Consider the following 25,718-nt stretch of genomic DNA (forward strand, 5'->3'; position numbering starts at 1 on the left):
TGTAAAACAGCCCCCACGCTGGATTAGTGCCATTTGTGAGCTCCCATAAAAGCCCTCTTTGTGCTTTGTTCAATATAAACAAATATGCTTTTCAATCACAGTATAAGACACACCCAGAAAGTTCTAAAAGGGTCAGAAGTATGCTCTTTAAAAATATGGTTCTTCAAGGGTTCTATGTTCTATGTTCTATGTTGAACCATGAACATTTAAGGAACCATTTCCATGCTTAAAGGGTTCTTTGAGTGGTGAAATTTTTTGGGGAGAATGTGTTTTATATGCTTCTACATACAATCTTTTTGAAAGGGGTTCCATATAGCACCAAAAAGGGTTCTTCTAATGTTACGAGCTGAACATTGTAACAATAGCAGGACCATCTTTGATGCTATATAGAACCAAATACAACACTGTTCCACAAAGTTCCAAACTGTATCTAACAGGTGGATATAATCAAGCACACAGTCTTGAGAGTGTTGTAAAGCGCCGCCACTGGGCTCTGGAGCAGTGGAAACGCATTCTGTGGAGTGACCAATCAGCTCCTCTATCTGTCAGTCTGGTGGACGAGTCTGGATTTGCCAGGAGAACGTTACCTGCCTGACTGCACTGTGCCAGCTGTAAAGTTTGGTGGAGGAGGGATGATGATATGGGGCTGTTTTTCAGGTGTTGGTCTAGAACCCTTAGTTCCAGTGAAGGGAATGGACAACTGCATGCTTCCAACTTTGTGGAACAGTTTGGATTTTTGTGGAGCAAATGATTCTTTAAATGTTCACGGTTACCATCTTTACCAAAAAACCCTTGACGAACGATTTGTTTAATAGTGTATAGCTACAGTTTTTGACATCCTAGCAGCTTAAACCCCTTCAAATGTTCTCTTGAATGTTATCAGGCACTGTAACAGTGCACTGGATATTCTCTGTTTTGGACACCATGGGAGAACAGCAGACTCCCAAACTGTAAATATGTCTCAATATGTGCTGATTTGCTAATACAGGCCAAAAAATATAACAAAATATGAATTAAAACACAGACTTACTTTGCTCTGCTTTAAGCTTTAGTTCAGCTATAGCCTCTTTTCTCACATCTCTGGCAGGAAACATTTTTGCTACAAGTGTTTTTGCAAAATGTTCAACTTTTCAGTGTTTGTCAGTTGCTCACTGCAGATTAAACGTGTCCACAAACAAGCTGGAGTGCATATAAATGCAAATGAATCCATTTGTCTCTAAATTCTTGATGTTCGTCTTAAATCTCTCTCTTTGCCATTTCATAGCTACTAGCTGGGCGAGACTGTTGTCAGTGTTGCTATGGTGACCAGCCGTCTGCGCTGATCTTCAGGGTTAAAGGGTGAATCAGCAGTTCTACATTAACTCCAGTGTTTAAGACCATTTACTGTTAAACTGTGTTGAAGGATCAGCAGAGCTTTATTTTACTGTAGAGGAGGATTATTTTATTATTACCTACTAATCTAATTCAGCTGTGGAGGCGCAACAGGGCAGGAAAAGAGCCACATGTTGCTGACCCCAGTATAGGGCATATTTCTGGACCTAGCCTAAGTGGCCCTGATGTCCCAGAAAGAAGTTCATTAACACAACACTGCCGTTCAACATTTTGGTCCCTTTATTGGTGTTATCACAACTTCGAACAACAGAACCACCATGGCAACTGAATCACCAAGTCTAAAATATCACTTTGCTAGACAAAGAAATGACAAATAAAAATGTACAAATACAATAAAAGCAGAGAACTAAAAAGAGAAAGAATAAACACAGTGCAGTTATGAAACCTTCAGTGACGAGGTCAACAAAAGATAATCAAAATCATTCACATTGTCAAACCATAACCTATTTTTTTCTTATTTTAATTTCTTCTCTGCCCAAACAAAGCATACCGACTCAACTTCAGGTGGAAATTGTCATTCCTTCATTGTTTGTGACAAGAAATAACATTCTGGCAATTTTCTGTGAAGTACCGTAGAAAAAAATGAAAATAGAGTCACAGTTTTCGTGCAAAACACTTAATGACCTAAAGATCTGATTTGCTTGCACATGAAAAAATCAAGACAACCAGGGATTGTCTGTCAGAATGCTGAGGGAAAAAGAAAGCTTCTCGACCAAAACGTCACGCAAACTCTTCATTTGGGTACCTGTTTTAAACTGGCCTTGGTGTTTACTAGATTTAGGCAGGTGACAAGTTAAAGGGAAAACCAACATGAAGTGTAAAGAACAGCTTGGCATAGATTCTACATGTTTTTGGAACTGTACTGAAGAGGTGGAACAGAGCTTTTCTAAATGAGTCCCTCTGTTGGTGTTTTGTCGATGGTGGTGGAGAATGCGAGCAAACATCACGCCCAGAGGTGCTCAATTGGGTCAAGATTTGATGACTATGAAGACCACAGCAAGTGATTTGTATTATTTTATACTCCAATCCTAATCTTAATGCCACTTATTCGCTCCCTTCGCATGTAGGCATTCAAGCCCGTACTGTTCGCCTGGTGTACGCTGCACATGCTCTCACCCACTTGTGGGGAATTTGGTGAAGAGGGACTTACCTGACTGGTTCCACCTCTCTATAAAGTAGTGCTTATGGTTTTTAAACCACCAACCTTTCAGATGGTCATGGGTCTTTGTAATGAGGGGCTTATGCACTGCAGCTCTACTAAAATATCCTCTTCTATGTAGTTGTGGATGGATTGTTCTCGCTGGCATTGACATTCTCTCTCAGTAATGGACAAGCATCATGCTCACCATTCCCAGCCCTTTTTACTGATGTCTTTCCCATAGATCTTAAAGCAGAGGTCACTTTAGGCACTGCTCCTGTTGAAACACTGGGGGCCAGTTGAGCAGTGTTGAGCTTCCATCCGAACCCTGAAAATTCGCTTAGATCTTTCCCTCTTGATCATCTTAAACCCAAGTGGAGGATAGTATTTACCAGCCTGCTACATGGCATGGTGGAATTGCTTAATCCTCTGGGGTCGACGAACATGCTGCCAAGTCAAATGAAATGTTTCTTGGTGTTTCTATTAATATCTTTGCGAGGATTCAGCTCAGAAATCCAGTTCAAACTGTAGAGCCGCTCTTTCCGCTCCATCTAATCTCGAGATCATATGAAACTCACATCCAGAGTTATGAGCCTATGAAGAGGGGCTGAGATACACGTCATCTGCCTCTCACCGTGTGGAGTTTGTGGGCTCATATATCCGTCTACATTCTGAGTGAAACTGACCAATGGACACTCAGGTAATCACTAAGGACTGACCATCACGCTGGAAACCCTCACCTCAGACAAAGACGCGAGAGGTGTGTAAAAAGTTCGATGAAGAGAACATTTATCTACTAGTTTGCTACTTAGTCCACTACTGACTTTGTTAAACCCAATTCAAGCACCAAAACAATCTAACAAGAATCAGGAAAATGCCCTTAATTCCCTGGAGGTTAACTGCATCATGCTAGAAGCAGGTTATGTTTCCCAACTTAGTAGTTTATTTAGTTTTTTTCCTCTAATTTGTCACCCATCTGTACATTTCCACTGTATTTGTTTGTCCCATGATCTGTAATTTGGTTGCAGTCGAATATGGCACTTCAAAATCAACAAGATCCACAAATACATTTCGGATTTGGAGGTAAAAGACATGCAAAGTAAAGTGCAAATGATTCAATGAAAGACTCTCCAGAAACAGTCAAACTGAAGTTTCACTGTTCACGTCACTCCCGTAACACCGGAACAGAAGTCCCCAGAAGGAACAGTGGAAAGGTATCAGAGCTACAGCTGCTGAGAACGCACTCGAGCTATAAAACAAAAGCTCAGAAGAGGTCCAAGCTTCAACAAAGAGTTCAGCTGAAAACCTGCCACCTGCAACGTTTGCAGGCTCTCAGTGTCCATGATTAAGCAGACAGCGTGAGGATGCACGAAAGAGACAGGAACCACGAAAACCGCCAGAATAACAAAAATATCAAGCTTCTTTTCAAACTCATTTAAGCACTGAAGCACTGACTCCTCTTTCTTCAGAAGCTGTACAGAAGCTTAGGAAAAGTCTATTTGGTTCTCCTCAGCTGGCATATAGAAAGATTTTTTTTTCACCGTTTTCCATGTTGTTGTTTTTTTTTTTTCCTCTACATTAATGGGACAACATTCAAGGCATATATCGAAATAGGAAAAGAACTGTACAAGATCACTTCACGGTCCAGGATTCAGGCTTCGATGCTGGACATTGACAAAAATAAATGGAGAGAAATGGCCAATAGAGGTTGTTTTTGTATTTTTTTCATTCATAACTTCTTTATACAATACTTTACACAAAATCCCAACGAGGGTGTGATCTCTCTCTGTTTCTGCCTCCCGCGCCCTTAACAGAAGAAAGGGAGGCACCCAGAGGAGTCTGAAAGGTGGCGTTCAGAGGCGACATCTGCTCTTCCTCTCTTCTTTCTCTTCTTCACCTCTTGGCTTCTCCCTCACTCAGAAGGAGCTGAGGCTCTCCAGAGCTACCTCATAGCAGAACTTGTACTGCTCCTAAACACAAGTGGAGAAAGATTCATTCAGACTTCTGAAGCACACGGCCTTCTGTTCATAAATATCCATCCAGTTTACATTGAGTTTCCATTCTGCAAGGCGAGGCAAGTTTATTTATAGAGCACCTTTCATACACTGCTGTCATTTAAAGTGCTTTACACAAGGGAAAACAGTTGTTAAACAATTGAAAAAAGCATTAAAAACAATTAAAATATGATTGAACAATTCATTTAAAAGAGAATTATTAAGGATAGTTAAATAATCGAATTCAAGGTTAAATTGTGATTTTAAAAAATCAACTGAGTCTGCAGTTTTGTCTTTTTTCCGTTTGTTTCAAGGTCAAACAATTTAAAAAATGGTACAGGATGTTTGTCCTAGGACCTTTTGCGCTTCAGTGAGTGGAACATCCTTTTCTCATATACACAGATGTTTTACCCAATAATATCTTCTAGTATTTCAGTCTACATTGTATAAGAGACAGCAGGTGGTGTTTAAAGCCCTATTCGAGCTGGATTAGTATTGGGTACATGATTACTGGTGAGCGTTGAGATTTTAATCCAGTATGAATCTGTCATTTCTATAGTTTTTACAGTCGGCTCAGGAATAATTCCAGAGTGAATTACCTTCTATAGTTCTCCCACTCAGAGCCCCTCAGTAACAGCAGCCCTGCTCGAATAAGCATCTCAGTAACGGAATAACCGAATGGACGAGGCTGAAGTCGGCTTACTGTTCGCCAGCTTCTTCTTCGAATTTTACAGTTCCACTTTAAATAGTGCAGCATTTTCTTATGAGCACCATTTTATTATTCCGCAGCTTTTTGTTTGAACTGCTGCACTATTTAAGGTGGAAAAAGAATAAGAAGCCGACCTCGGCTTTGTAGAACAGTGTGCCTCCCTTTATCTTACCTATCAGCGAAGACGAGCCTTACAGCTAAAATGGAGCTTGATTTGACCCTTAATCCACAAATTCATGACAAGATCTACTGAATATTTTTGGTGATGGAAGACAAAATATCTTGAAAGCTCCTCTCATAAGGCAGTCTTTATGTTGAATGAGCCCACTTTCAGAATCAGAATCAGAATCCTTTATTGATCCCAGAGGGAAATTTACTAGCCTGATGCCAGTCTATGTATTATTTAGGGGCACAGTGTGATGTTATTGTTCAGAAGTGTGACGCCTGTTGTATAACACTGGCTATATCTGGGCTATCCAGGGAAATCTGGGGAAATTATAGAGATTGGTAATCCCATACTCAGTGAAAGAAAATCATGGATTTAATAAAATAATACAAATTCTAAATTCAGCTCAAACCATCAAAAGAATGACTTATTTTATAAAAATATGAATGCGTTATGCAGCTCTATATACACTATATTTCCAAAAGTATTTGGTCGTCTGGCTTCACCCGCATATGAACTTGAATAAAATCCTATTCTTAATCCATAGGGTTTAATATGATGTCGGCCCACCCTTTGCAGCTATAACAGCTTCAACTCTTCTGGGAAGCCTTTCCACAAGGGTTAGGAGTGTGTTTATGGGAATTTCTGACCGTTCTTCCAGAAGAGCATTTGTGAGGTCAGGTACTGATGTTGGATGAGAAGGCCTGGCTCACAATCTCTGCTCTAATTCATCCCAAGGGTTTTCTATTGGGTTGAGGTCAGGACAGTCAAGTTCTTCCACACCAAACTGGCTCATCCACGTCTTTATGGAACTGCTTTGTGAACTGGTGCACAGTCATGTTGGAACAGGAAGGGGCCATCCCCAAACTGTTCCCACAAAGTTGGGAGCGTGAAATTGTCCAAAATCTCTTGGTGCTGAAGCTTTAAGAGTTCCTTTCACTGGAACTAAGGGGCCGAGCCCAACTCCTGAAAGACACCCCCACATCATAATCCACAGCACAATGCAGTCAGACAAATACCGTCTCCTGGCAACCACCAAACCCAGACTCATCCATCAGATTTCCAGAGGGAGAAGCGTGATTGGTCACTCCAGAGAACACGTCTCCACTGCTCTAGAGTCCAGTGGTGGCGCTTTACACCACTGCATTCCATGCTTTGCATTGCGCTTGGTGATGGAAGGCTTGGATGCAGCTGCTCGGCCATAGAAACCCATTCCATGAAGCTCTCTATGCTGTTCTGGAGCTGATCTGAAGGCCACATGAAGTTTGGAGGTCTGTAGTGATTGACTCTGCAGAAAGTTGGTGACCTCTACACTCTATGCCCCTCAGCATCCGCTGACCCCGCTCTCTCATTTTACGTGGCCGACCACTTCATGGCTGAGTTGCTGTCGTTCCCAATCACTTCCACTTTGTTATAATCCCACTGACAGTTGACTGTGGAATATTTAGTAGTGAGGAAATTTCATGACTGGACTTGTTCCACAGGTGGCGTCCGATCACGGTACCACGCTGGAACTCACTGAGCTCCTGAGAGCGACCCATTCTTTCACTAATGTCTGTAGAAGCAGTCTGCAGGCCTAGGGGCTCGGCTTTATACACCTGTGGCCATGGAAGTGACTGGAATACCTGAATTCAATGATCTGTATGGGTGAGTGAACACTTATAAAGGGTTCTTTATAGCACCAAAAAGTATACAAGCTTGACATTATAACAATAGCAGAACCTTTTCGGTGCTATATATCTTATGCTTTGTTTGATAGAAACAAATATGCATTTTAATGACAGTATGAGAAAGTTCTAAAAAAACGATGGTTCTTCAAGGGTTCTTCAAGGCAAAGTCAATGCTTCTACATAGAACCATGAACACCATTTGCATGATTAAGTAATTCTTTGCATGGTGAAATTGTTCTACAGATTGACGGAGAATGTGTTGTATGTTGCTCTATTTTGCACCTTTTTTGAAATTAAGTTAAGTGATACTTTTTTGATCCCACAACCGGGGAAATTCCACCTCCGCATTTAACCCATCCGTGAAGTGAAACACCACATACACACTAGTGAACACACACACTAGGGGGCAGTGAGCACACTTGCCAGGGCAGCCCTATCCACGGCACCCGGGGAGCAGTTGGGGGTTAGATGTCTTGCTCAAGGACACCTCAATCATGAACTGTCGGCCCTGGGGATTGAATCGGCAACCTTCTGGTCACAGGGCCAGATCCCTAACCTCCAGCCCATGACTGCTCCCAATTGAAATTGGTTCTATATGTAGCACCAAAAAAGGTTCTTCTATTGTTAAAAGCTTAACATTGTAACAATAACAGACCTCTACTGCTATTTGAACCATATACAATGCATTCTATATCAGTCTGAAGAACCATTTCACCATGGAAAGAACCATTTAACCATGCAAGCGGTTATATACCAAACTCATGGTTGTAAGCAGAACTATAAGCTTTACTAAAAGAGCAACAAGAAGTGAGAAATACTCATGACCGCTGATGAAAACAACTAAGATTTTCTTGAAAGGAAAAATAGCCAGCGTTGTCTGGGTCCTTCTTTCAGACCACAGGGTTCTTTCTATTCTTGTCCTTAACTTTTTGCCTGGTCCTGGTACACAGCTGCCTGGTTCTGCAGCGTTTTGTGGGAAATTGAGCTTAATGGTTTGAGTGCTACCACTATAAAAAGGTGCAAGGACAGATGTCTAATTGCACCTGCAATGGCCAGCTATTAGACCCAAGTCGCTTTTCTCTGAACTGGAGTGGCAGGAACTGTGATGTGAAGCGCAGCTGCAAGTCTCTGGGGCGAGAAGCAAAGAGGACTAATTATCTCCTTTTTCCTTCTTCAGGAGCTGAAAAGCGGCTCTTATTCTCTACAGCCAGGCTGAGGATGCTCAAGGAACCATCGTGTTGCGCAAGATCTACTTGAAATTACACGCGACACCTCCTGAACACCCCTTATTACTTAATTAATCGTTTAATCCGGCGAGTGCTGAGGATCTACATCAATACCACTGTGTAAGTTATACTGAATGTTCTTGTAAACATTGCTCCCCAGCATGTGCGGCTCCAGTAAACAATGTAGAAAATAATCCACACCAGTGCTTTTTTGCACAATTAATGATGAATGCAGCTGATTTTCTGCACCGCACAACTCTGTGTGCACAGCTTTATGTGATTTAGGAGCCAAATTCAGAGTGATTTATGTGTATGAACAGCTCTTAAGTACAAAGCAGTGAGAAAAAACATGGCAAGAGAATTAAAATCCTGAGAAACATCTCACTTTCCATATATGGCAAGATTTCTTTTGAGGAACTGAAAGCAAAAACACTTTAATGTTGATACAGATAGGAAATCCTGGAACTGAGGGTACCTAATGTGTCTACACTGTTAATTAATACCAGGATTTCACATTTCTTCTATAATAACACAGCAAATGAATTATATGAGGATGATGCTGGGCTGTGCGGATATGGCAGTAGCTGTATGTAGTAGTATGAAAAATAGGATGGAAATATTATAGATATTATATTGAAATTGTAATTTAAGAGAGTCCAATGTTCAAATCGCATTTTTAAAACAAATTATAGACCTACATGATCAAGTTTTAAGTGGGAAAACAGCCTAATAACACAGAGCTTGTGAAATGTTGAGTTAAACCAGTCGGAGGCAACCAAACCTCCATGCGTTGTGATATCACAACCACAATCTTACTGGCAGTCTGGCTCAGTACACTCACAGTCAAGCCCCCTGCCAGAAAAGGAGGATATTCTAAACTCCTCGGCCCAAAAAAACAGGCCTGACCTAAATTTATGGAAAATAATTGCAAATTAAATTCAGTCAGTATTTCAGTCAGAAAAGTCACAATGTGATATTTTCTCCAAATCGTCAGCCCTAGTTAAAAAAAATTGCAATAAAGAGATTTTTTATTCTTTTAATTTAGATTTTAGTGTTTTAAAGACATTCCACATAAACTCAGAAGACTCGTGTAGGTTCTCTGGAGGTTCTGGTAAATAAAGTGTCTATATCTGTGTTGTAGTCATGGCAACGCCTCGTTCCTATCACCACCATTGTAAAGACATCTGAACCATTTCACACCAAACCCCTCTGAATCCCTCACTTTTCACTTTTCGGATCACTCACCATCGTCTCGACCATGTTGGCCTTGTTGTTTCGGAGCGTCTTCACTGTATGGAACACGTCAATGATGTTCTGCTGCTGAATCATCTCACAGATGCTACAGATGGCGCAGAACGTCCCGCTTCGCCCTCCACCAGTCCTTTAGAGAGGAGAGAGATGTCAGAGACGCGTGAGAGCGCATAACCACACTCCTCCACAGGTTCTGCTGGGCTACATGTGGGTTTCTGAGAGTCGCATGACTCACTGGTCACGCCATACATTCTCCTTCTCAGGCCATGGAGCATTTTCACTCCTCTGAACAGTGACTCAAACTGCGCATCTGTTTCACTGCTGAGTTTGTTGCCGCTGTTCGCCTTTGGTCAAAGTTTATTAGGGAAAAATAAAGGGCAAAAAAGAAAGACCACACAATTAGCTTTACACCTTAATGACCAGCCTGCCCATCAACTCCGCAGCTGCTCCCTAATCCTTGTAAGTACCCAAATATCTGTATTATGCAACACTTTAGCATTCCGGTCATTCTCATTACCACAGAGAGTACCCTCTGACAATTTCCCCAACTAGTGGATCAACGCAGAGCAGCGCGTCTGCTAAATAAAACATGGCAGGGAGGAAAGACTTTGACTAGTGAGGCGAAACCGACCTCAGGCCGGTCCTCTCCGGCTATATCGGACAAAACATTAGACCTGTCAGCAGCGTAATATGTAGTGAAATGTATTGTATCGAATGCGCAGCGTGAGCTGTAATAGCCAACCTTTCGGTGGTAATCATTTCTCTTTTCCTCAGCACAGCTTTGTTCAATAATTTCTCACTTGTCTACAGAACACATTCACACTAATGGTGTGAACACAGCTCTACAGGCAGTGATAGTAATGAAATAAGGTGAACAGATTACGGGGAAGCAGCAGAGAACAAAACCTACGAACGTTATAATTCAGGAGAAACACATTTTTGAGTTGTCATATATTAAAAAAGGCTCAGACGGTGCTGGGTGAATAATGAAGATGTTAGCGGATTGATTTTGCCCGGATCTTTTGTGTACGCCAGGCTGCGGTTCGTGACGCCTTCGGAAAGCTCGGGATGAAAAGAGCGCTGTGTGTCCTTGGCTCAGAAGCACATTCTGCAAAATGTAATGCTAATCTTAAACACTGTATTCTGTGTGAAAAGGTCTGTGCACATGCAGAGCAGTCTCTAGAGTCAGTCAGAATGGAGCGATGAGGAAAAAACATCCAATGAGCTGCAATTCTGCAGACAGAAAGGCCTTGGCGATGAGAGAGGTCAGTGGAGAATGGACAGACTGGTTCAAGCTGACAGAAAGGCTACACTGTAAAAAGTGATATAGTAACTGATTACTGAGTTGACTCAACTTGAGGACGCAAGAGTTCACACAACTCAAACTTCTCCCAGCTACTGTTTTTAGGTCTGTATCTCAGTTAGAAAAACAAAACTGAACGTGGTTTTCACTCAGGTTCTCCACTAGCTGGCGCTTCTTTTATCACACAGTTCCATATGGCATGTTTTCCTGTTGGGCTTCTGGATATGGACAGTGGTGATATTGCTGGGATTCAAACTCACAACCTCCTGATGTTGCGATAAATTATTAGACAGTTGCACCACATGAGACGACGCCAGGCTTTACAGTCTGTCATGATTGGCCCATCCCAGTCCTGTCCATGTGTGTTTTTGTTTTGGTTTAGTCCAGCCCCTTGTTTTGTGACTCCGCCCCTGATTGTTTTCACCTGTCCCTCGTTTTCCCTGTGTATTTAAGCCCTGCGTTTGCCCCTCGTGTTTGCTGGTCTTTGTATCGGTCTTTGTTTGATGTATTGGTCTGTTTGTTTGCTTGCTTTGTTTGGATCTCTGTGTTGTTGATTGTATTCTGGTTTATGTCATGTCTGCATGCCGTTCTCTCCGTATTGGCTCTATGACCCTGGACCGTGATGACCCTGATTTTGGATTTTGGATCTTAGGCTGCAGTGGGCACATACTTACCAACACGGGACAGTTTAAGACGGGAAAATGTGACCTGGTCTGATTAAACTAGATTTCTGGTCAGAATTTGGTGCCAAAAGCATGAAACTATGGACCCAACCTGTCTTGTTTCAGCAGTCCAGGCTGGTGGAGGTGGTGTAATGGGGTGGGGAAGGTTTTCTTGGGACACTTGGGGCCGTCAAAACCACCAAAACCATCAATCATTGCTTGAATGCCACAATATTGTTGCTGACCATGCGCATTCCTTCATGGCCACAATTTACCATCTTCTACACTGCAAAAATTGTGTCTTGTCAAGTTAAATGATCTTAAATATCAATAAATCAATATTTCTCCTGTTTAGATTTCTGTAATTTAAGATCATTTAACTAAATCATAAAATTGTCTCATTATGTTGTGGTAAAGAAAGAGCTGAGCCATAAGGCAAGGCTTTCGATTTACCGGTCGATCTACGTTCCCACCCTTACCTATGGTCATGAGCTTTGGGTAATGACCGAAAGAATAAGATTGTGAATACAAGCGGCCGAAATGAGTTTCCTCCGCAGGGTGTCTGGACTCTCCCTTAGAGATAGGGTGAGAAGTTCAGTCATCTGGGAGGGACTCAGAGTAGAGCCGCTGCTTCTCCACGTCGAGAGGAGACAGCTGAGGTGGTTTGGGCATCTGTTTAGGATGCCTCCTGGACGTCACAGGCAAGTCCACCTGGGAGGAGACCCCAGGGAAAACCCGGGACACGCTGGCGTGACTATATCGCCCAGCTGGCCTGGGAGCGCCTCGGAATCCCCCTTGGAGAGCTGGTGGAAGTGGCTGGGGAAAGGGAGGTCTGGGCCTCATTGCTTAGGATGCTGCCCCCGCGACCCGAACCCCGGAGAAGTGGAAGATGATGGATGGATGGATGGATGGATGGATGGATGGATGGATGGATGGATGGATGTTGGCAAATAATTTAACAAAAAAATAATAATAATCTAAGTTTTGGCACATTATGTTTTTTTACAGTATGGTTAATTTATATTTATTTAATTCTATGAAAAATGCAATCTTTAGGTTATCCGTGCTTATGCACATGGCTGTAACACCAAAATATGAAAACATTTTCTGTTTTTTTCCTCTTCTACACCTCCTTCATTACACATTTACATATATCAAGTGTGAAAGTTAAAAGGAAAATGTATGTATTTATTTGTTTGCTTGATTAATTTGTTTATTTTCCATATGAGTTAAGCTCTTACTTGTATGGTCAGAAATGGCTCTAATGCTTTTCCATGAATTCAAATCATGACTTTATTGGATGTATTTGCTTAATTTACTGAACGTTATCAGAGTCAAACAGCTGCAAATAAGAATGACAGCAGAAAGCAACGAAACCCAAGATAGAAATCACGAGTTATACACGGTCATGAATGTAAAGTCGTTGTTCTCAAGGTCAAAGTCAACCACAAACTGCAGAAGATGCTTTGTTTATATGTGGTAGGACCCGAATTACGCAAAAAACAAACTCAGAAATTCAGATATCAACCAACATATTTTATATTGAAAATATATATTGTCTCTGTCTGAACAAAAACGTTGCATCTCCAAAAAATAACTTTACAGGAGGAGGAAGAAAATATTCTTAATATTACATGTAAGTCAAAATAACAATTTTATTTTTCACCATTTCTATTGGATCATTTATCATGAAACCTTGACACATTGTAAATGGAAGCTTTTGAAATCATATCGAGGCATGAAAAACATTAACAAACGGAGATGCGAGTTTTTTTGTCCAACAGTGATGATATATTAGTTAAACAACGCTTTACTGACTGATATGACTAAAATATTTTTGTCGATACCTATAAAACCGAAAGATGTTAATATCAGTCAATATAATCAGCAAACCAATATATCAGTCAGGCTCTTTAACACAGCACGTCAGTCTCCTCAGAACTGGTATACGCCGTATTCCTGTGTATACGCACCACTACACTAGTAATGAGGGTCAGTCGTGAAAATGCCTTTTCCGTACCAAATCTATAAGTAATCCAGTTTTGCATATATATTAGCTATTCTGTGTTTTCTACACACACAAAGTGTGGCAATGGATTTCCAGCCTGACCAATTTCTCAAAACACCCCACAGGACTCGCCGGAAATCAATGTAAGCCTGATTGGACTGGCATCAGTGAGCCGCTACAAACGCGGTTGTTTTTGTGTTTTGGAGGGAAATAAAAGAGCAAAACACGGCATGGACTAATCAACACTGTGTTAACCGTCGAAGCAGTTCGCCACCAATCAGCCACGGATTCTCCCACCAAGACTCACTAATTTTCAGCTTCATTTGTTTTCGGCTCAGGTGTTTCTACGTGTTCGAAGAAATGAAACAGGGAGGAATTAGGAGAGAGAGATGAAGGAAGGAACGGAGAAAAAAAGAGAGGCAGGGAGCATGAGGACAGCGGAACAGGACGAGGCCTTCTGCTCAGCGGCTGATGGAGGTGAACTTACAGTATGGTGCAAAAGTCAGAGACCACACAGACAAAACAGCTACCTCTCCTCTCAGCTGTGTGAGAGTTCAGTGTTCAGTGAGTCTCTTATCTTCATTCCAGCTTCCGTTCTTCTCAGGAGCCTCACTTTCAGCTCCTCAAAGAATCTGCAGACACGCCTCCAAAGCTCAGTCTTAGAAGCCGGTTGATGATTTCCTGAACTAATCAAACCCATTGAGTGGTGCTGAGGTCTGGACTCTGGGGTGGTCGGTCCATTGTTGAGCTTCTTTGTTTGATGTGTCCGTCTCCTTTTCTCAGTGAGGTTCTTCTTGATCAGCTACACGTCCTTTCAGACCCACAGCGCTGAGTGGTCTTCTCGCAGTGGAAGGATGGACAGAAACCCCTGTGGATGTTTTCAGATCTGAAGCAGCTTGATGTTCTCCTCTCTCAGAGATCAAAGCTTTCAGTGCTGTTTATCTGATGGGGGCAGTGTTGGGGTCGACCAGCTCTTCCAGGTGGTTGTTAGGAGCCTCATTTTCTCTGGAGCTTTTAATCAGTTTTTGAACTGCAGTTTTGGAAACTCCTTATTTGACTTTGACTCCCTTCTTCCTTTTGGAAGTAGATTAACTTATAGATAATCTCTTCCTTCTAAACACTGCAAAACATCACTACATCTTGTCAAGTGAAATGATATTAAATCTAGGCAATAAATCTAATATTCCTCCTGTTGAGACTGGTGAAAGCTTAATTTAAGATTATTCAACTGATTTCCAAGCATATTGTACTTGTTTTAAGTCATGTTATTGAGTAAAATGATCTCACTATGTTGGCAGATAATTGTGCTTGCTGTAAGAAACGAGCTTGAAACCAGCAAAACGATCTGCCAACATAGCGAGATAAACGTGCTTAATCAAATGGCCTAAAACAAGTTTCTAGAAATTAGCTAGAAGATCTTAGAATAAGCGGACAACAATCTCATAATGAGAAATATTAGATAGATTGACTGGATTTAGATCATTTCACTTGATAAGATAGTCATTTTTGCAGCGAATGATTAATAACTTATTAAATGAAGAGTGGTCTCTGACTTTTGCACCATACTGTATATCATCAGCATCATCTTTACAACCAAAGAACATCAACGCATTAAACAATACATTAAACAAAAGGACGAGACAGGTAAACAGTCAAGTGTACACGGAACAGAGATCACACAGTGAAAACAAGTCTTTAACAGAGATTTGAATGAAGACGGAGAGACTGCATTCCGAATAGACTGTGGGATGGTATTCCATAACTTGGGAGCTACTACATTAAACGATCGACCACCCATAGAAACCAGTTTAAATCTAGGAACATGAAGGAGGCCTAGATTTTGTGATCTCAAAGTGCGGGATGGGACATACAGATGAAGAAGCTGTGCCGAGTACTGAGGAGCCAGGCTGTGCAGAGCTTTATACGTTATAAGGAGAACTTATATGATATATTGGTGCTGTCATATAAAAACTCATAACTCATTAATTATGTTTTTATTTTATGATGAATGGAAAATGTAAATGGAGTAACATAAAAAAAAAAAACCTCAGCTGATACACATTAAGGTTCCGAACACTTCTTCCTTCTCTTAAGTTTCCCTTTAGGAGCTGTGAGGTTTACTTTAAAGCTTTGCTCCTACTGTGATGATATAATATCTAGTAATTGGATATTTGTGACTCTCTGTCTGAATGTTTCGTTAAGTAGGGTCTTTACTTACAGGCAGTGGACCACAGTGCGTCCATCTCCCCCATCGTACTGCTCCTGCCACTTGGCCAGCCGTCTGACCAGCTGCAGAATGGAGCGCTTGGACAGTGGGGTGTCTCTGTACGCCGGCCAGCCGAGGAACTGGAAGTGCTGGACCAGCCGGTAGCCATCCTGTGGCTAATTGGAGAGAGAGATGGGGACAGAGAGAGAAAGTTATGTTGCAGCAAAATTCAGCCCAGTCATTATCCTCACTATCACCATCCTCGGGGTCTTCGGATGACCACCTTCAGCATCACTGTCCATTCAAACAATTATACAATTACAAAAGTTTGTTTTAGTCCTACTGATTTATATGATATATGATCGTTTTCATGACCAACGTTTTTATTAGTATCAATAAAAAAATCAATAACGTTGTTTTTGGTCGTGGCTAGCAATGGTATAAATGACAAAGAATATTTGGAATATTTCGACCCCTTTTTGTCTGAAATAGAGGTTAGCAATGCTCGTTAATGACTAAATGATCACTTTACTCACTGATACACTTGAGTAGAAGCAATAGCAATAACAATAACAATAACAATAACAAATCCATTAAAATTGTACTTTTTCACAGTAAAATGCAATTTCAGCCTATTTTGGAGCCTCGGTTCAGCTTTGAATTGTAATATCGCTACTGTTGGAACAAACCCTCATATCTCCAAAAAAGGTAACCTACAGGACGAGGAAAAACGTTTTTAACTTTTAATGGAAGTAAGTGGATAAATTCGCTTTTCCGAGTAATTTTGGACCATTTCAGTCCATTCATCCTGAAAATTTGACACAAATGGCAAACAAGTTTTTTGACACCAACAACGGAGATGAGACATAGAACTAAAAAAAGATACATTTGAATTATATTTTGAATTTAAAAATGTTATTTGTTTATATTAATAAAACATAACAAGTTGACTTCCGTTTTGCTGGTGAAATGGCCACTAGGGGGCGTTGCGAGAGGAAATAGCTAAATGTATGAGTTAATGCCCACCTCTACATCTGACATCATCTGATGATTTATCACATGATGCATCATCCAGATGCTCCTTGAATATAAATATGATATTATATCCGCCTACAGAAGTCAATTTCTCTCTGGAAACCGAGCTGAAATGGAAAAATGTCAATTTTGACAATAAAAAACGAGAAGCATTATGTGCCAATGGACTAAAATAGTTTTACTAGATAAAATGACAACACAAAAAAGGTGCTGAAGAAAGAAATGGTTCTATATAGAGCTGCATAGAACCACTGCTGTTAATGAAGAGCCCTTGAAGAAACCTTCTTTTTTAAGAGTGCAGTCATGTTGTAAAGTTGTTCATATGATTACCTTATGAACTGTAGTGTACACTGACCATATTTAACCTAATTTCACTGGAAAAGCCCATACAGAGACGCCAGTGCTCCGTGGTGCAGGCGGCGGTGGCTGAGCGCAGGCCGCATTACCCGCTGCTCAGCGCTGATGGAGCCATTTCATGGCAAATTTGTGACGCCGGTGTGAGTTTTCACGCCGAGCCGGCAACCCCGCGCTGATTAGCCAGCTTTTAAATCTCGTCTGTCACCAGCAGTTGAGGAGGAGAGGAGAGAGGGAGGAAGGAGGAAGGATTTCCAGCACTGTTTAGCTGCTGAATCACATGGAGCCTCAGTAATGAATACTAATGGGAGTTATTGTAGCAGTAAGAAGCCTAAGAACGTCCCATCCACCGTTTATATCGGCTTCGGCTGAGCAAGACGCAAAACCCAAACGCTCATATGTGCGACGGCAAAGCGAGTCAGGTTGAAAGACGTGTGAGTTGGGTTAAGTGATGCTGAAGGCTGGGCCTGGAACAGGCTAATTTGACGCGTTTTGTTCCTTTTTTCTCGTTTGCTTTCATTTTCAGAGTCTTTCTGGTGTAAAATCGAAAGATTTCCCTCTTTTATTCTCTCTTTTTCTTTCAACTGGTATTCGTACTGAACGTGCTTTACTCGGCTTTGCACTGTTTAGGCCAAACAGCAGTGCTGAGCTGTGACTATTACAGCCAGGCCTTCAGAGTCGAGCCGTTAATGTCAAAACTTGGTCAAAAAACGAGGGAACTCCTCCACGACGACGCTTTTTCAGAGAGCACCCCTACGGGATTCTAGTTCTATGTTCGTTCTAAGCTATTAACTTATTCTTATTAACATTTTTTGGCCATTCTAGACCAAACGCAGACATTTGAACCTTGTAAAAGTCACTTCATTTGTTTTATTTATTTTGAAGCTTGTAACAGACAATATCATATAATCTGAGCTTGTATGCATCAGTTTTACAGTGAGAGTGAAGAGCTGTTTAACATTCTTAACAACTAACTGGAAACACTGCTTAGACTACGCTTCATACTCAGTGACGTATCTAAAACTTACAGACGTGACATTTTTGCTCCTGAAATTAGTCACCAAACAAAACGAGACTGGTAATCCTGTCACTTCCTAATTATGCTGGCAGTTAATCTAACGTGTGAGACTTTCAATCCAGCTCCTGAAGCCCTAACCAATGGGAGAACTTGCTTATCTACATCGTTCTAGAATTTCACCCTTTTGTTTACACCTAAAACTTAGTAATAAGACAAAATTAGTGCAGAGTTTAATGCAAGTATGACTCAATTTAATAAAAATATAAACTTTATGTGAATGCCTTGAAGGTTCTGAGGGTTCCTCTCTGAAAAATCTAATTCTGAAATCTAATTGGGTACCGACACCTACTTTTTCAGCTAAATCTGAATGGGACAAAATTGTATCAATATTAATGAAATATTACCTATAAATTCCATTTCCACAGCCTACATTACTAAGGTTTTTGAATATTTTTCATCCAAACTCTTTTGAATGGGAGCTATTAGCTTCCATTGTTGAGCTATTGTTAAGTTTTATTTGAAAACAAGAACTGAAATGCCTGACAGATGGACTGTTCTCTGTGGTATTCAGGTAGATACAGCCAAGCTGCACTCCCATTGGTTAGGACTTCAGGAGCTGAAGAGAAGTCCTAACATGTTAGATTAACTATCAACATAATTATGACATGGGAGTGGAATTAACCAATCATGCTTTGATTTGCAATGGGTGGGACCAGTATTTGTGATACTCTAGTGGTTCTTGGAGTTCTAGATACACCACTGACTACTGAATACGAGGGGTTACTTAATCAGTGGGCTGCTAGAAATGGAAAACAGCTGCAGCAGCTCTGCACCAGAGCTCTCTACTGCAAGAGCCACTGTTAAATTTATATCTATGATATAAAATACGTTATTACGTCTGTCACAAGCTTCAAGTAAAACACTGAATGTTTTTAGAAGCTTTAGATAACTGTATTTAATCTAGAACTGCCAAACACATTCATTTAAATTAAGATTAATTGACCCTTATTAATCCCACAAATGGGGAAATTTCACCCATTTGACCCATCCATGAAGTGAAACACCACATACACACTAGTGAGTACACACACACTAGGGGGCAGTGAGTACACTTGCCCGGAGCGGTGGGCAGCCCAATCCGCAGTGCCCGGGGAGCAGTTGGGGGTTAGGTGTCTTGCTCAAGGACACCTCAGTCATGGACTGTCGGCTCTGGGAATCAAACCGCCGACCTTCTGGTCACAAGGCTGGTTCCCTGACCTCCAGCCCACGACTGCCCAAATTGCTGTTAGACTAGCATTAACAAACTATTAACAATCCTGTAGGGTTGCCAGCAGCAGTTTGTATAAAGGGAGTGTTTCTTCCTTGTGTTATGACCTCTGTTATTACATTTAGCTCCTGAATTGAAGGTCCAGCTCTAAATTTCATGGTTCCCCACTGCAGATTCCCCTCACAGCCCTCTTAGAGGAGGAAACCAGAGATTTTAAAAGAACTACTGCCACTTTCCAGCTCTTACAGAGAGAGATGACCAGAGAAAGCTCCCACTCCTAGTTGTGCTTGTAAGCTAATGTTATTCTTAAGAGGGTGTTTAGCTCAATCAGGCATTTCCCAGCACCTTGCTGTGAATCACTGGAGGATCGAGTGACAGCAGGACATCAGACACAGCCGATCAATGGACAAGCTGCCACTTTGGTGACTAGATCAAGTTTCATCAGACTACTTTGCTCTCAGTATGGTCCCTCTCGTCCTTTAGTGTGAGTACCCTACCCGGGCCATGTTGCAGATTCTGAAGATCCGATTGATGATTTCCTCATCGATGTCGGCGGAGATGAACTCCACTTGGATCGGGCCGTAGCAGCATGAGCTCTTCTCGGGCCAGTACTGCATGCACAGCTACACAGAAGAGGAAACAAGTCACAGCAAATCTGTTACGTTACACCCGAGAGCCAGACGTTACCTGTGATATGACATATTGAGATACCTCGCTTTTGACTGCAAATGATTTCCCCAAAACAAAATTGAGTTTGAAGTTCATTTAACTTCCATTTTTGTATTGAAGCAAAACAGAAAAACTCAAGCGTTCACGTTTAGCAGATGCTATCTGTAAAGCAGACACTGAAACAGACTTTGTCCCTACATATTTAATGTTAGGAGTCTTGGCCTGAATGATAAAACTCTCACGTCTGGATATTAATGAAGTTACCACAGGACAAGCGAGTTTTTAGTGGGTTGTTTGTTCGGCAAACCCGGAGATTCTCGTCACAGTGATGATGGTCATCATTTCTAGAAATCTAAAAGTCTTTACACCTGTAGTTGCTTTAATGTTCATTCATTCAACCGTTTTCTAGAGAGACCTTGGTCTAATCAGAAAGCGCCATCTCGTGTATAAAGACAGAAAAGTGATTTGGTACATTATGGTATTTTAACAATGCTCTTAATACAGAACATAAAAAAAAACATTAGTAATTCATAAGTAAATAATAAACATTGTGTCACGATTGGCTCCTCCCACTCCATGTGCGTTTGTTTTGGTTTTGTAACTCCGCCCTTGATTGTGTTCACCTGTCCCTCATTGTCCCGTGTATTTAAGCCCTGTGTTTGCCTCTTGTGTTGGCCGGTCTTTGTATTGGTCTTTGTATGAATGTATCGGTCTTTGTCATTGCTCTGTTGGATGTTTGCTTTGTTTGAATACCTGTTGTTGTTTGTTTCTGGTTTGTCATGTCGACCCCACGAGCTGTACGTATCGGCTCTTTGACCCTGGACCGTTATGACCCTGATTTTGGATTTGCCCTCAATAAAAGTCGCTTACCTCGCACATTGTTACTAGGGTCTCTATGTATTGATGCTATTTTTAAGCTGAAAATATCACAATATTTTACTGTATTTTATTCCACCTCATTAGAAACAGTCACAAACGTCCTCAAATGCAAAGCAATAATGATCCTGATCTAAATTCATTCATTTAACCCTTTTCCTTCTCCTCCTGCTGATGCTCTCCTAGTGTGGAGAGGACGGAGACAAAGTGACCGCCCTGGTCAATTAAATGGTTGAGACGCTTTTCCAAAGCATTTTTTGATTGATGATTTTGGGAAGTGTGTAATATGGATATCTGAACAAGAAGGCTAAACATGGTGAGTCACGGTCAGAGACACTTTTGTGCAACTCAAGGCAACATATGTCTGGAAAATCACCGAGAAATGTATCCACACAGGACGAAAACAATCTTGACTTTGATGAAAAACAGAAGGCAGTTTGGTCTGAGATTTTCTTGACACTGATGTGGCCGATCTGGATGGAAATACATTTAAAGTGTAGGGGCGGTAAAAGTCGAAATTTATGGCCAAAAATGGTCAAAAAAAAGAGAAAGTCTTTACCAATGATTTGAACTAAATGACTAATTACTGAACTATTCCATGGTTTCTATGAGGAACATCAGACACGAGATCTATAATCCCTGTTCATGTGGAGCATCAAGAGGAGATACAACACCCTTGGAACCTCTCCACTGCAGGTTTGATAGCACCCAAAACCCCATGACTCAACCAGCCGAATTCAGAAAAACAGCCGAAACTGAAAGGAAAGCTGATGTGACGCCGACAACATCTGTACACTAATTATTTATTATTAATTAGTATACTATATACTTTATTAGTATACTATAATTATATTTCTAATTCCTGCCTAAACAGGGGATTAAACCTTTTATATGCATGTATGCGAGTGTATTATCCACTGCGCTGTCCAACCATCCGCACTCGAGAAACCTTGGTCTAATCAGATTCAAGCACCATCTTATGTATAAAGACAGAAAAATGATCTGGTACTCTATTTTAACAATGCTCTTAATACATGATAAAAATATTAATAATTAAATAATAAACACTATTAGTAGGGCCTCTATGTATTGATGCTATTTTTTAAGCTGAAAATATCACAATAATTTACTGTATTTTATTCCACCTCATTAGAAACAGAGTCATAAATGTCCTCAAATGCAAAGCAGTAATGGTCCTGATGTAAATGCAGATGGTTAGCAAATCCACACAGTTCTCATTTACCTATGGAACATCATTTGATGGCCTATGGCCTAAATATCAAAGTTGCCTACAATCTTTAAATATTTAACAGAATTATAGGTTCTTTGGCTCATGTTTGAAATGCTTCATTCAGAGTCAAGCTGGATGACTGTGATGTTCAGACACTGGACTGTAGTGTCAATGAAAAGTTGGAGTCACTTCCTGAAATCTGAAGCAATGATATTCCTTTCATTCTGTCATTTTCATCACTTTTGACACCGCCTTGTGAACGCATATCTCACAGAAACTAAATCTCATCTTCGCTCGGGTCGTACGGTTGTACAACATACCAAAGGGAAAAGGCATCAGAGGAAGATGTGAGAAAGAAGTCAAGGAACTCATCAATTATGAAAGAAACGGGTCTGGAGAAATGGACCTAATCGGCATAAATCTCACTGAAATGATCTAAGAAAGGCCAGGCTCACTCGTAGCTTAATCAAAAAAACAAGCGAAGGTCATGCTCTAAAAGTGAATAACTGATCCTCCTGGTGAAAAGTTACCCCGAGAAACCCCTCGGAGCTCCGCTCCAGCGTACCGCATTCAGAGCAGACGCACTTCAATCAGCGGACACTAATGTAATTCAGTATTGATGGATACTCGTGTGCTGCACTGGAGGGCAGTTTCGGGCACACGGACTCAATAACATCAGTAATTTAGTCCACTTCTTTAAAAACTCCTGCATGTCAGGACTTGTTCAAGACTTGCCTTTGAATTTTGCTCCTCTTTCATCATTTTATTTACATTTTCAGGGTGGGATCTTATGTCAGTGCTCACAAAGTCAGTATTGAACTTATCAGCTGAATGAAGATGTTTCATACGATCCACGTCCAAAAGCTCCTCTACTTACTACACACTGCAAAAAATGGTGTCCTTTCAAGTAAGATCTTAAATTTAATCAATAAATCTAATATTTCTCCTGTTGAGATTGTTGTAAGCTTAATTTAAGATTATTTAACTTATCGATAGACATTTTTACTTCTTTTAAGTCATTTTTTCAGTACTATTATCTTCTATACTGGCAGATAAGTGTGCTTGTTGTACGAAATGTGCTTGAAAACGGCAACTAAACTAAAACAAGGAAAATAATGTCTAGAAATAAGTTCAAAATTAAGAAACATTAGATAAATCGACTAGATTTTAAGATCATTTCACTTGAAAAGATACTATTTTTCTGCAGTGCACTCATTTCTACAGTTTGTTTAATCTACTGAAGTTAAGCTGCAAATGCAGCCCGTATTTGTTTTTGTGATGTCACAAATCTACCTGGCTACAGCGGTTCAGCTCCTCCCACTCATGCTGTGGCTTTTTGAACGAGGCACATCCAATCAGAACAGAGCCCATTTAATTATATTAGTCCCAAATACATTGACAAAAACAGCCTGATTAGTTCTAAGGGATAACGAGAGGCTGGAAAATGGATGATGACTAATTTAGGTACATAAAACCACACAAACATCACAAATGGACAAAAATATGCTGAATATAGGTCCTTTTTACCATTCTAACCCACATTTTTCAAAATCCTTGTAAGGTTGACAACAAATGACTCAAAAAAGCCCTGGCACTGTGGTAGGACTGACAAGCAGTGAGTACAGAAATGCAGGGTCAAAGGTCCATTTCGTTTGTCATGGATGTTAAACTGAGTTGCGTAGATTGTAGCAGATGTATCATCTTGTGGTCTTACTCATTACAAAATAAGATCTTTTATTAATCCCGAAACATTTGCTGCATTCTACGACCAGAGGCCACCGCTTAAGTCCTCAATGTCGTCTTGGTGCTTGGACCCCGCAGATTGCCGCTTGCAGCAATATTTATGAGTGTTTTTGGGGCATAAAACCACATAAAGGTCAAAAATGGACCAAAACTTAGAATATGGGCCCTAATTTAACATTTTAACCCACATTTTTCAAAAACCATGTATGGTTAGCAACAAATGAACAAAAGGAAAATAAACAGCACTGGCAGTTTGGTAGGAATGACAGACAGCGAGTACAGAGGTGCAGGGTCAAATGTCAAAAATCTCACACACCTGTGCAGCATCCATTTCATTTAGCATCACAATGGAGGAGCAGTTGTAGTCGAACACGAGCCTCCAAAAGTCGGCCACTGTGTTGGGCAGCGGGTGCTGCGTCACAATGAAGGCCGCTGGTTGTTTATGACTCTACAAACACATAAATAAATGAAGAAATAAGATTATAATAATAGCAGTCTTGCAGCTTTTAAGGCTGGCTTCAGTGAAACGGTCAAAGTCTCATGCAACTTCAGTTAAGACTTTAAAAGACATTAAAACTGAATGTCGCTTCAGCTGCATCACGGAACGTGTGCTGCAACTCATTTGAAACTCGGCCGCAACTGATTCAACTGTCTCAACTTTGTGAAACAGGTTGAATCAGAATGAACGACGTCATTTCAAATGATTGTTTTGGTGCATCAGTGGGCAAAGAAATGAACCAGAAGATGGTTTATTGGACGGCTGAAAAGAAACTCCTGATCGACTTGGCATTTTTTCTCAGTCATAACAAACAAAGGTCCCACTTTATATTAAGTGTACTTACTGTATAATTACACATGAACAACATATGCAACAACATTGTAACTTCTGATGATTTAGTCAGTGTTACAGATGGATTACAGAAGTACAGCCTATGTAATTTCACATGTGTAGCAACTTCAGTTTTGGCTCATGTAATTAAAGTGTAACTTCTACACAGGAACTTTCCTGTAGTGTTAAAGTTACACTGTAAAGTAAGTGGACAGTTCCTGTGTAGTTCTTATGTAGGTAATGGAGTGGTCATATAGACATTGCATTGGGGGAAATGCAATACATTAAATTAATGTTATAACAGTTACATTTTAAGATAAGGGGCGTCTGCTGTTCTGTCACATTACAGACTGGCTTAAAGCTGAAACTGGTTACAAATAGCAACATAAATGCTAGTTAAATGTTAGGAAAGCTGGCAAATACAGTGTAAATAATGTCCTAATGTAAGTTATTACAGACTTCCTTTTACTGCTGGAAAAAATGGGAAACAAACGGCTTTTCCAGTGTTTACAACGTAGTTACATTTATGTTATTACCGTTGTGTAATTGCATGTGAGAATTGCATGAGATACACTTGTGCAATTACATAATTCATCTGTAACAGTGACTAAATCAATCGCAGTCACAGTGTTGTTGCATACGTTGTTGACATGTAACTAGACAGTAATTAGAGACGCTTAATATAAAGTGGGATCAAAACAAACCAACGAGTTTCTCGAAGCTAATGCAGTCGGTGTAACCAGGCAGCTAATGCCAACAGCGGTCTAAGCAGCGGCTTGTACAGCATTCGTTCTTCTCTTATTGGGATCTACACAGACAGATCATTCCTATTCTCTGCTCTCAACACCACACCCTTTTACAGAGTGAAGATTATCTGGGGATCCGAATCCAAACAGGTAAGTTTGGGCACTCCCGCTCAGCTGACATGTTCTGTTGATTGTCTAAGTGAAAATAATTGAATCTTCCTCTAA

The 25,718-nt window shown here is 40.7% G+C and overlaps 1 protein-coding gene across 14 annotated transcripts in view; it reads right to left on the reverse strand.

Moving 5' to 3' along the window:
* Window positions 1-1,593: 1,593 nt before the first annotated feature.
* The window catches only part of ptprt (protein tyrosine phosphatase receptor type T), a 475,774-nt gene continuing 451,649 nt past the window's right edge, over window positions 1,594-25,718 (reverse strand). For all 14 annotated transcript variants that reach the window (XM_017723239.2, XM_017723236.2, XM_017723234.2 and 11 more), the window contains 5 exons: window positions 24,235-24,366; window positions 19,897-20,022; window positions 15,738-15,901; window positions 9,541-9,676; window positions 1,594-4,500 (listed from right to left, as the gene is read on the reverse strand). In XM_017723239.2, coding sequence (XP_017578728.1) covers window positions 4,447-4,500; window positions 9,541-9,676; window positions 15,738-15,901; window positions 19,897-20,022; window positions 24,235-24,366 — 612 coding nt within the window. In that variant the 3' untranslated portion in view covers window positions 1,594-4,446. The remainder of the gene's footprint in view (window positions 4,501-9,540; window positions 9,677-15,737; window positions 15,902-19,896; window positions 20,023-24,234; window positions 24,367-25,718) is intronic.

This window comes from Pygocentrus nattereri, chromosome 26 (assembly GCF_015220715.1).
Source record: "Pygocentrus nattereri isolate fPygNat1 chromosome 26, fPygNat1.pri, whole genome shotgun sequence".
In the NCBI taxonomy this organism is placed as follows: domain Eukaryota; kingdom Metazoa; phylum Chordata; class Actinopteri; order Characiformes; family Serrasalmidae; genus Pygocentrus; species Pygocentrus nattereri.